Source organism: Vairimorpha ceranae, assembly GCF_000988165.1.
Source record: "Vairimorpha ceranae strain PA08 1199 chromosome Unknown NODE_106, whole genome shotgun sequence".
Lineage (NCBI taxonomy): Eukaryota > Fungi > Microsporidia > Nosematidae > Vairimorpha > Vairimorpha ceranae.
This window is the reverse complement of record NW_020169401.1, coordinates 1,765-11,250: the sequence shown is the minus strand read 5'-3', so window position 1 is coordinate 11,250 and position 9,486 is coordinate 1,765. Positions and strand designations below refer to the sequence as shown.

At 29.5% G+C, this 9,486-nt stretch overlaps 5 protein-coding genes across 5 annotated transcripts; 4 read left to right on the top strand and 1 right to left on the bottom strand.

The window, feature by feature from the left end:
• Positions 1 to 4,800: 4,800 nt before the first annotated feature.
• AAJ76_1060006130 (hypothetical protein) lies at positions 4,801 to 5,121 on the bottom strand (the record flags this gene model as incomplete). Its single annotated transcript, XM_024473713.1, has 1 exon — positions 4,801 to 5,121. The coding sequence occupies one exon, from the start codon at positions 5,119 to 5,121 to the stop codon at positions 4,801 to 4,803; it is 321 nt and encodes a 106-aa protein (XP_024329917.1).
• Positions 5,122 to 5,433: 312 nt separating this feature from the next.
• On the top strand, positions 5,434 to 5,580 carry AAJ76_1060005817 (hypothetical protein; the record flags this gene model as incomplete). Its single annotated transcript, XM_024473712.1, has 1 exon — positions 5,434 to 5,580. The coding sequence occupies one exon, from the start codon at positions 5,434 to 5,436 to the stop codon at positions 5,578 to 5,580; it is 147 nt and encodes a 48-aa protein (XP_024329916.1).
• Positions 5,581 to 5,955: 375 nt separating this feature from the next.
• Positions 5,956 to 6,129, top strand: AAJ76_1060005295 (hypothetical protein; the record flags this gene model as incomplete). Its single annotated transcript, XM_024473711.1, has 1 exon — positions 5,956 to 6,129. One exon carries the CDS (start codon positions 5,956 to 5,958, stop codon positions 6,127 to 6,129), a length of 174 nt encoding a protein of 57 aa, XP_024329915.1.
• A 2,547-nt stretch (positions 6,130 to 8,676) lies between these two features.
• AAJ76_1060002574 (hypothetical protein) lies at positions 8,677 to 8,820 on the top strand (the record flags this gene model as incomplete). Its single annotated transcript, XM_024473710.1, has 1 exon — positions 8,677 to 8,820. One exon carries the CDS (start codon positions 8,677 to 8,679, stop codon positions 8,818 to 8,820), a length of 144 nt encoding a protein of 47 aa, XP_024329914.1.
• A 39-nt stretch (positions 8,821 to 8,859) lies between these two features.
• On the top strand, positions 8,860 to 9,003 carry AAJ76_1060002391 (hypothetical protein; the record flags this gene model as incomplete). The annotated part of the gene is made up of 1 exon (XM_024473709.1): positions 8,860 to 9,003. One exon carries the CDS (start codon positions 8,860 to 8,862, stop codon positions 9,001 to 9,003), a length of 144 nt encoding a protein of 47 aa, XP_024329913.1.
• Between the last annotated feature and the right edge of the window lie 483 nt (positions 9,004 to 9,486).

Below are 9,486 nucleotides of genomic sequence, written 5' to 3'. Positions count from 1 at the left end.
TTCTCCACAATGCTCGCTCCTGAAGCCAAACTAAATTGGTGTAACTTAAATGGTTTATTAACTTCATGGGGAATTGTGCTCTTGTAAGATCCCCCGTTGAACCTATGATTCTCTTGCTGTTGATGATTATGTGAGTTATTCATGACAGCGATGCCTTTCTAATCATAAAATATTTTTATAGTAAAATTTCTTCAAGAAAGTTCAGAAAATAGAAAACATTTCATGTGGAATTAATACCACATTATCCTATTTGAGCAACGATGATAAGGAGAAGTTGTGTGTGTTTCTATGAATTTGTCTTTACACCACTTTTTTACTTCTTTAATATCATTCTTGCGCGCGTAATCGCCAATTTACATTTTGATATATATTTGTTTTTTATCCTTCGTGAAATTTTAAAAATTTTTTGTGTTTTTCTATCTTTTAATACTTCAGCAAATCGTATATGCTAAAGTAATCTATTACAATAACAATATACTTGTCTTCGTATGGTCCTATTACACCAAATATTATCTTTTCTCCCATGTCATAAAAATAATATAATAAGGTTTGTTTGATCTTATCGGAACATGTAATTTACATTTTACACAATTTTGTAGTAATTTTTATCTAATCATATGATACCCCTTCTTTTTGTGTTATATTAAGTTGTTTGCATGTCATTTTTGCTTCTTGGTAAACTATTTCTTTGTGAAACTTTGATATATTCTTTTCCAATTTTTTGTTGGCATTCAAGTAAATTGATAGGATGCGGCCTGTTTAAAGATAGGACGAACAAAACGTTTTTACGTCGACGGCTTTCCCATTTACTCTGTTAAAAGAAGTGTTTTCATGTAATAATTTATATTTATTGATTTGCACTCTTGGTGCTTTGTTGTACGTATGGTTTCTGTGTGAACGCCTTATGCTGTTTTCCATATATTTTCTCGTAATCGAACTTATTTATATTTTTAAGTTTAAAAATATAATAAATAAACTAAACATAAAATAATATTTGTTAGTATTAGTGTAAATTTCAGTAAAAATTAAATCATCTATGTTATAGTTATACCACAGTTATCTTCTGTTTTTTGGCAAACTTCTTCGTCTTATCTTGCTCTTCTTGAGCATTCGCATGTGGGCTCTTTATTCTTTTATATTTTACTTTAAAATTAAAAATTTAGATCCTTTCTAGCCATCGTAGCCCGCCCGAACGAAATGTTCCTTAACCGTCTAATACTACGAGTGCTTTCTGAACTGTCACTAATACAAAGTCGCATCCAAGCATAAATTTGAAATGTTCTATTGCCCATAAAGAAGCCAACTGCTGGAAATGGCTGGCAGTGAATTATTCTTTAGGTAGTACTTGACCAAACTACCAAAAATAGAAGACTTTTTATTTAATTGTTTATTTAATTTCATTTTTAGATAATTTTTAATCTATTTATAGCTTGTATTTTAAATAAATCAAAAAAAAAATAGACACAAGCTAATTATTTTTCAAAATTCATGTTTAATCAGTTTCATATTTGTAATATAGTTTCTAACGTCATCAATTAATACAATTAAACAAGTTATAATTATCTATAACACCAGCATTTTCTTTTCGCCAATCATATATTTTCGTCCTGCGCTCCCCATTTTTCGTAACGCAAACGCTATTGGTCATATTTCGACATCTTGATATAAGATGGGGTCTTCTTCATGATTTTGCTTACCTTTTTTTCAACCTAAAAATAGGGACTAAAAAAAATAAAAAAAAGATAATAAAGTCAAGAAACCAATAGGCACAGCAAACTGGTAGGCAAATTCGTAAAGTTAAGCAACTATCCCGATATTTTTGCATAAATCGAAAGTACTTCAAAAAAATCAATGTTTTTGTTTTTAATCCCAAAAATACTACTAATCCAATACATACTAACTAACGCCACTACCATCTAACCAAACTACCCAACCATCTTACCATCAATCATCATCATCATCTCAAAATCTAAATACTTAACCTAACCACCTAACCCAATACTACCTAACCTAATCTAATACTACATAACCCAATACTACTATATATATCTGTATTCATAAATACAAAAAGTTGTTTTAATTTAATAACAAAAGCACATATAAAACCAAAAAGCCATCAAAATTATTTGAAAAAAATATTAATGATTTCTTTTAGAAAGAGCAAAAGATTTAAAATTTTTTTAAAATAACCCTTATGAATATTACAATAGAACATGAATTTTTTCCAAATTTTGATGTGCCAAAAATCTTTTTTATGAGCAATAATATTATAAGCTCCTCCATTTCCTGTTCAAGGTGTGGCAATTTGTCCAGGTTGTTGCCCATTTCTGTAAGCAACGGATGTATAGGTTGTAGATGCACAAAGAAAGGATGCCAAAAACGCCTTCCTTTGCTTCATTCTACTCTGCCCTTAACAAAAGTAGTAAGACTGTTGTATTGCTTAATGTGTGATTTAAATTACTTTCAGTTGTCGATATTTTTTGGAATATCCGACACTACTATTTCAAAGTATAAGTCTTTACTTCTAGTTTGTTAAAAAGACTATCTTGAAAAAAGGCCTGTTGTGTTGGAAGGATGTGGGATAACTGTTAAAGTTGATAAAAGCATTTTATCACGTAAAGAGATTATTAGAAATCCTACGGGCACCGATGATACTGGGGATATAATTTGGATATTAGGTTGAATAGACCGAACTGAAAAGAAAGCTTTCTTTGTAGAGTTACTGGTTGTACCATAGGATCATTAACCGCGCCTATGATGCCTAATATCAACAATGATAGCATTTTATTTGCCGACGGACATTCGTCATATCCGCCTGTTGCAAGAAATTTAAACTTTAGGCATCATATAGTTAATCATACTGAAGGTTTTAGGTCAGAAGATGGTTCCCATACAAATAATAATAAAAGGGTTTTGTATCTATATGAAAAGCACTATGAAGAAAGAAGGTGGCGTTTTTCTTAACCATGTCGAGCCTGGTTAATTCAGTATACATTTAATCGAATGTATATTTTAGATAAAAACAATGAAGAATTTTCTGAAGTATATACAATGCTCTTCAAAAGTTTACGACATGTTAAAATTGGGAGTACATATAGTGAAAACGATTCTAATAGAACAACATCTCCCCTCTTCCGAATTTTGCAGAGTTTTCTTTTTTTTCAAAGGTTTTAAATATTTTATTCAGTGGGTGCACGTTCAGGCCGTTTTTAAAAAGAAATGTTTTCTGCAAAAAAATGATGGTCAGAAACAGCAAATTAAGAATTTTGAAATATAAGGCTTTTTTCACACAACAAAAACTTAGTTTATTCATTATAAACGAGAGGTATATATTTGAAACGTTTTTGAGTAGTATAACGCACCTTGCGTTCTAGCAAGATGCGAACTTATTAAAAATAAAATGGGGTGTGAAAAATGCAGAGATCGACTTGACTGATTTGGTTTTGCAACGAAGAAAGAAAGTTTTGGGTGGTTACTAATGGGTGTGTGTAGGTGGCTTTGTACTTTAGTTGCTCTGTGCGAAAAAGAAATATTTTCGAAAATTTTAAGTTGTCTTTTGATACAATAATTAAAATTATATTTAAGTATATTGGTGGTTTTCGAATATCGACATAGCATATGAGCCATAAATTTCTCGAAACACAGTAACTGGTATTGTAGATACCATAAGAGACATTTTTTGTGACTACTTTCTTACGACACAAGAAAGAATTGGTGATACGAATCAAATTGACGATGGTTTATGGGCGTATTACGAGATGCACAAAAAATATTTTATGTTGCCTGTGGAAAATAGGAATACTACTATGATGCTGGAATAATTTTAGAACATGTAATGCCGGGACAACACCAATAACAGACAAATGGGTGGCCTATCGATTGGCACTTGAGAAGATGGCCAAATTTTAACATGAACCCATAAATCACTCCGTTAATTTTGTAGATTCATTGGATCCTGGATTGCACATGCAAAATAATAAAAGTTTGTGATCGAGGAGAATTTTTTTTTAAAAAGAAAAGCGGAATTTCACAGGAACAACACCACATTTAATTAATTCAATTAATATACAAATATTTCATTAAAAAACAAAATCGGATCAATCGCCTTTATCACTTATTAAAAATTTTTCCTTTATTTTTTATTTTTTTAAAATGGTCTGAAACGTGCACCTACCTTAAATTCTGCTTAAATCTTATTTAATTTGTACCTGCCGACAAAATTTCATTTTTAATTTAAAAACCTTGTCAAAATTTGAAGACCCCCTCCCCATTTCTTGTTACAATATAAAAAAGTAAATCTTAAAATTGATTGTATTTTTCTACACAAGCTTATTAACGTGTTTATCTGCTCTTTTAAGTGCATTATGGTGTGTTTATAGATTTTTTCTTAATTAAGAAAAGATAAGTAAAAATACTAAAAATAAAACTATCTCGAAAATTTTGAATATAAAATGTCATTGGTGCAGCTGACACATGACCATCAATCTCTGTTTGTTAAATCAATTCTTGTGTGGTTAAACAAACAAGTGAGCATTCAATATAGATCAGTCTTTTCGTTTTCCTTTTAGCTTAACTTTAATATACTGTATTCTTATATTGTTTGTTTATGTAATTTTTAATTAATTAAAAACTATAAATAGAATTTTTACCCATAAAGAAAATGATGGACAATGGGATTAACAAGAAGCCTTCGCACAGACTTTCACGGAGCTTCTCAAATAGACATAACTTTTCTTTAAAATTTTCTAAACCGAACATAAAGGTACTGAAAAAATTTCATATTCATACTTTTTTGTATTTTTAAACAATTTTTGATGTACCACGGCTATTGTTATTTTCAGGTCGGACCACAAATTTTATTAAAACATGCAAATATTTTCTTTTTTCAAGATTGTATTTTTTATACCTTAAAATGGGTAAATAAAAACACCAAGTGATGTTGAGAAAGGCCAAATTTTGGCTTTTAAAGAAAGCTAATATGACAATTTCTGCGATTTTTGGCAAGATAAATAGGAGCAGACACGTGATACAAAGTTTTTTATAAAAAAAAGCAATTATGGAAAAAGGGAAATACAGGGTAGGCCGAAATCTCTTTCTCTTAGGAAAATAAATATGATACATAAATTGTCTAATAATAAAGCCATTTCTATCAAAAAAATCAATACACAAATTAATTCAGGCATGTCGAACTTCACAATTCTTCGAGCACTTCATCTGAATAGAAATCTGGTGTATAAAAAGATGAAACATTCCCCAATTGTTCACAAGGAAACACAAGAATATAAGATTTGAATTTGCGCTCATCAGAGTACTTTGGACTACTAAAAGAGAAAAAATTCAATTTAGAAGCCCGGATAGCCTTAAATATTACTGGTACAACGTTAATAGTGAAGAAATTAGCTACAGTAAATAAATACGGGGAGAGACGGGATCATGGTCTGGGCCGGGGTTTGTTACAATCAGAAGCTTGTGTTACATGTAATAGAATCTCGCATGAACAGTGGATTCTACTGTAATATGTTAGAAATTTTGCATAAAAGTTTTTTCGAACAAAACAGCAATAATGATTTCGTTTTTTAACAAAATAATGCCCCGTGTCACAAAGCAAGAGGACGGGGGAATGGTTTAATGAAAATGATATTAATGTAATGGGGTGCCATCTCTAGGTCCCGATTTAAACCCAATAGAAAATGAATGGTCCGACATGTCAAAAATAATTTATGGCAAAAGAAAACAATACAGAAATACTTGTGAACTTAAAACCGCTATTTTATCGGCTTGTTTAAAAATACCATTAAAAAATAGGAAATTATGTAGCTGGAATGCAAAACAGGATGTTGGATGTTTCAAAAGAAAGGGGGCTAAAATTAATAAATGAGTGTCATGCCACAAACATGACAAATAATTGTTTTTGATTTCAAAAATAAAACTGATGGTTTGAAAAAATGTTTTGGAATGAAGCAATGTTTTAGAAACTACTATTCAAAGAAAAATAATTTTAAAATGATGCGTGAAGAAAATAAGAAAAGTATTAGAAAGTTATCTGGCCTTAGACATCGTTATGTAATAAATGGTTTTATTGAAAAGTATTACAAGTTTGGTAGCTACGCTCCGAGGGCAAGACAATAAGTTTCAAAAGATTGCTTTTTTTGCATTTTTTGACGAAATTGGTGGTCCGACCTGAAAATAACAATTGACGTGGCATTTAAAAAGACAAAAAAGTATGAATATGAAATTTTTACGGTCTCTTTATATTCAAAACCTTTGAGGTAGTTTTGTTTTGGGTGTTTTTACGTATCTTTTTTTGGCTGAAGAATACGATAGAAATCCATATTTGTCCTTGCAGATTTAAAACTTTTAACACCTAAAACGAGTTACAAAATTACGAAGAAGAAAAAATCCTTAAAGAAAAAAACAATGTTTTTTTGCATTAAATTGAAATTTAAACATAATAATTCAATTTAAATTTTGAAAATAAGTCGTTTTTTGTCAATCTACAAAGAGATTAAATACTTTTTCAATTTGCAATCATTTATTGTTTTTGTGGTTTTTATAACTTTAAAAATGAATATTAATTTCGATGAAATAAAGAATACGTTTAAAAAAATTGTTTCTTATATTATTATAGAAAGGATTGTTTGCAATGTTTAAGCAAAGTCGAAAAGTAATTGGGGATAAAATATTTTACGATATACTCGTGCTACTCGCAGTGAAAAAATTACCAGTAAGAAACAGTTTTGTAATGAAAAAGTAATTGACCTGTAGTTACGAAAGTTCTATTTCTATTTTTGCATAACAATTCGATAAAATCTATAAATTTTATATCAAGATTAAGTAAAAAAACAATCGGTCGTACTGCAAAACGTGTAGGACAAAATATAGATGAACCCGGGATAATTGTTGTGTTAAAACAACCAAAAACTGCACGATTTTTGATATACTCAAAAAAAAATTTTTTACCCTTATCTTTTGATGTTACAATAGGAGGAACAATATGAAGAAATTTTAAATATGATCTGAGTATGTACTTTTGCTCGTTGTTGCCAAAAATGTGGATCGGAAATTGTACAATATGGCGTATCAATAGTACGCTGTAATGATAAGTTTTGTAAAATAAGATATTCTACTTTTAAACATACTGTTTTCTTTTCCCTTAAAATTTCTCCTTCGACCTTTTTAAAAATTGTTGATATATTTTTTAACAATCTTCCATTTGAGATTATTTCAAGAATTACAAGAATATCAAAAAGTAAAGTCTCTGATATGATTTACAAATTTAATAAAGAATTAATATATAATAAATATCTTGAGAGCATTAACTTGTGGAAGAAACGGAAATATAATGGAGATTGACGAAAGCAAGCTGGGGAAGAGGAAGTATAATAGGGGTCGCGGGGTTGACGGAGTTTGGATCTTTGGTGCAGTTGAGCACCATACTCGTAAAATTTTGTTATGTTGGGTGATAAAAAGAAATAGAACAGAATTTTAAAATATTATGTTTAAATACATCTTACCATATTCTGTAATTTACAGGGGCGGTTGAAAAGCCGATCTCCATTTAAAGCTTCATTATTTTGCATACAAAACCGTAAACCATTTAAAAGAATTGTTAAATAAAATTAGTAGTGTGCATACAAATACTATAGAAGGAAACTGGTCGGGGTTAAAAAGAAATGTGTTCCACAGAAGTAGAACAGCTTTATTAGTAAAAATATATCACCTTAAATATATGCTTTGGAGAAATCAGCCAACAACAATGTTAAAGGATTTACTATATATTTCTCTTTTTTACAAATATGAATAAAAGTTTTATGATGTATAATACAAGTTTTAATTTAGAATTTTAAACAAAACAATTTTGAAATTTGGCTTTATTTATTTTGCAAAAGTTACTTTTTATAAAAATAAGAATTTATATTATCAGCCGGACGACCAAAGGGGCGTCATAAGACTGAAAAGGAAAGAAGATAAGAGAATTTAATTTAAAACTCGAACTAATTAAAATAGTCGGATGATAAGAAGAATCTGGATGAATACGAAAAAGAAGACAAACACAACGATTATATATAATTAAATCAAAGCGTCAAAAAACATCGAGGACTTTTAATTTAAAAAACCATTTAAACAAATATCTTACCCGAAAGATGAAAAAAACGATGAAATTAAACAAGACTGAAAAACCAGAAAAAGAGGAAGATGAAATAAATAATTTAACTAAAGACATTTTGGGGACTCCGGGCTCCCGGGATCGGGAGCTTCACATATATCATTATTTTTACAGAATGAAAGTGCAAAATCGGGGTAAAATTTTTTTTAAGTATATCAAAAATCGTGCGACTTGGGGAGTTTTCTCCCAATTGTATTGTTGAAATAGATGAAACTAAAATAGGAAAGAACAAACACCATAAAGGCACCGAGTTGGTGGTGTATGTATTCTGAGAATGCTCGAGCGTACGCCTTGCTAAAAACTTGTATTGATTAAAGTTACCAACAGAAAAGAAGATACACTTACAGCGCCAGTTAAAAAGTATGTCGGGCCAGAAAGTATTATACAGACTGCTGAAGAGGATACGCCAAATTGAGTGAATTTACAGAATATACACATTATAATGTAAATCTCAGTATTGGTTTTATTAATAACCAAACAGGTACGCATATAAATACAATAGAAGGGATATGGGCAGGGCAGTTGTAAAGTTAAATATTTCTGCCAGACATAGAAAATATTTAAAAATTAGTAATTTTTTAGAATTGTTTGCGTTTACAAGAAATCAAAAATCTTTTGTATTTGAAAAAGTAATTAAATTTCTTTGCGATTAACAAAAATCAACTCATTTTTAAAATTTATTTTGATTTATTATGTTAAATTTTATGCAAAAAACATCCCTTTTTTCTTCAATGATTTTTTCTCCTCCTCAATTTTGCACCTCATTCTGGGGGATAAAAATTTTTAATCGGCAGGGACAAATATGTTTCTATTGTATCCCAACTTTCTTGTCTTAACTAAAAAAAATCTACAAAAACTTCATAATGCACTTAAAAGATTAAATAAAAACATAAATAAGCTTTTATAGAAAAATACGATCGATTCTAAAATTTACTTTTTTATATTGTAACAAGAAATAGTGATATCTTAAACTTTTGACGAGGTTTTAAATTAAAAATGAAATTTTGTCAGCAGGGACAAATTAAATAACATTTAAACAAAATTAAATATTTAAAACCTTTGCAAAATAGAAAACTCTGAGCATTTCGGGTGGGGGTTGTTTTATTAAAATCGTTTTTACTATACGTATTCCCAATTTTAACATGTCCTAAACTTTTTAAGAGCCAGTGTATGTATTGCCGAATCTTTATAAACATAATTAATTAATAATTCTTCGAATGTTTATTCTTTTTTGCTTTCAAAAGACACCATAATAATTTGTCTTTTAAACTATATGTCTGATAAGCCCCTGCCTATCTCAAGAAATTTACTTATTGCCT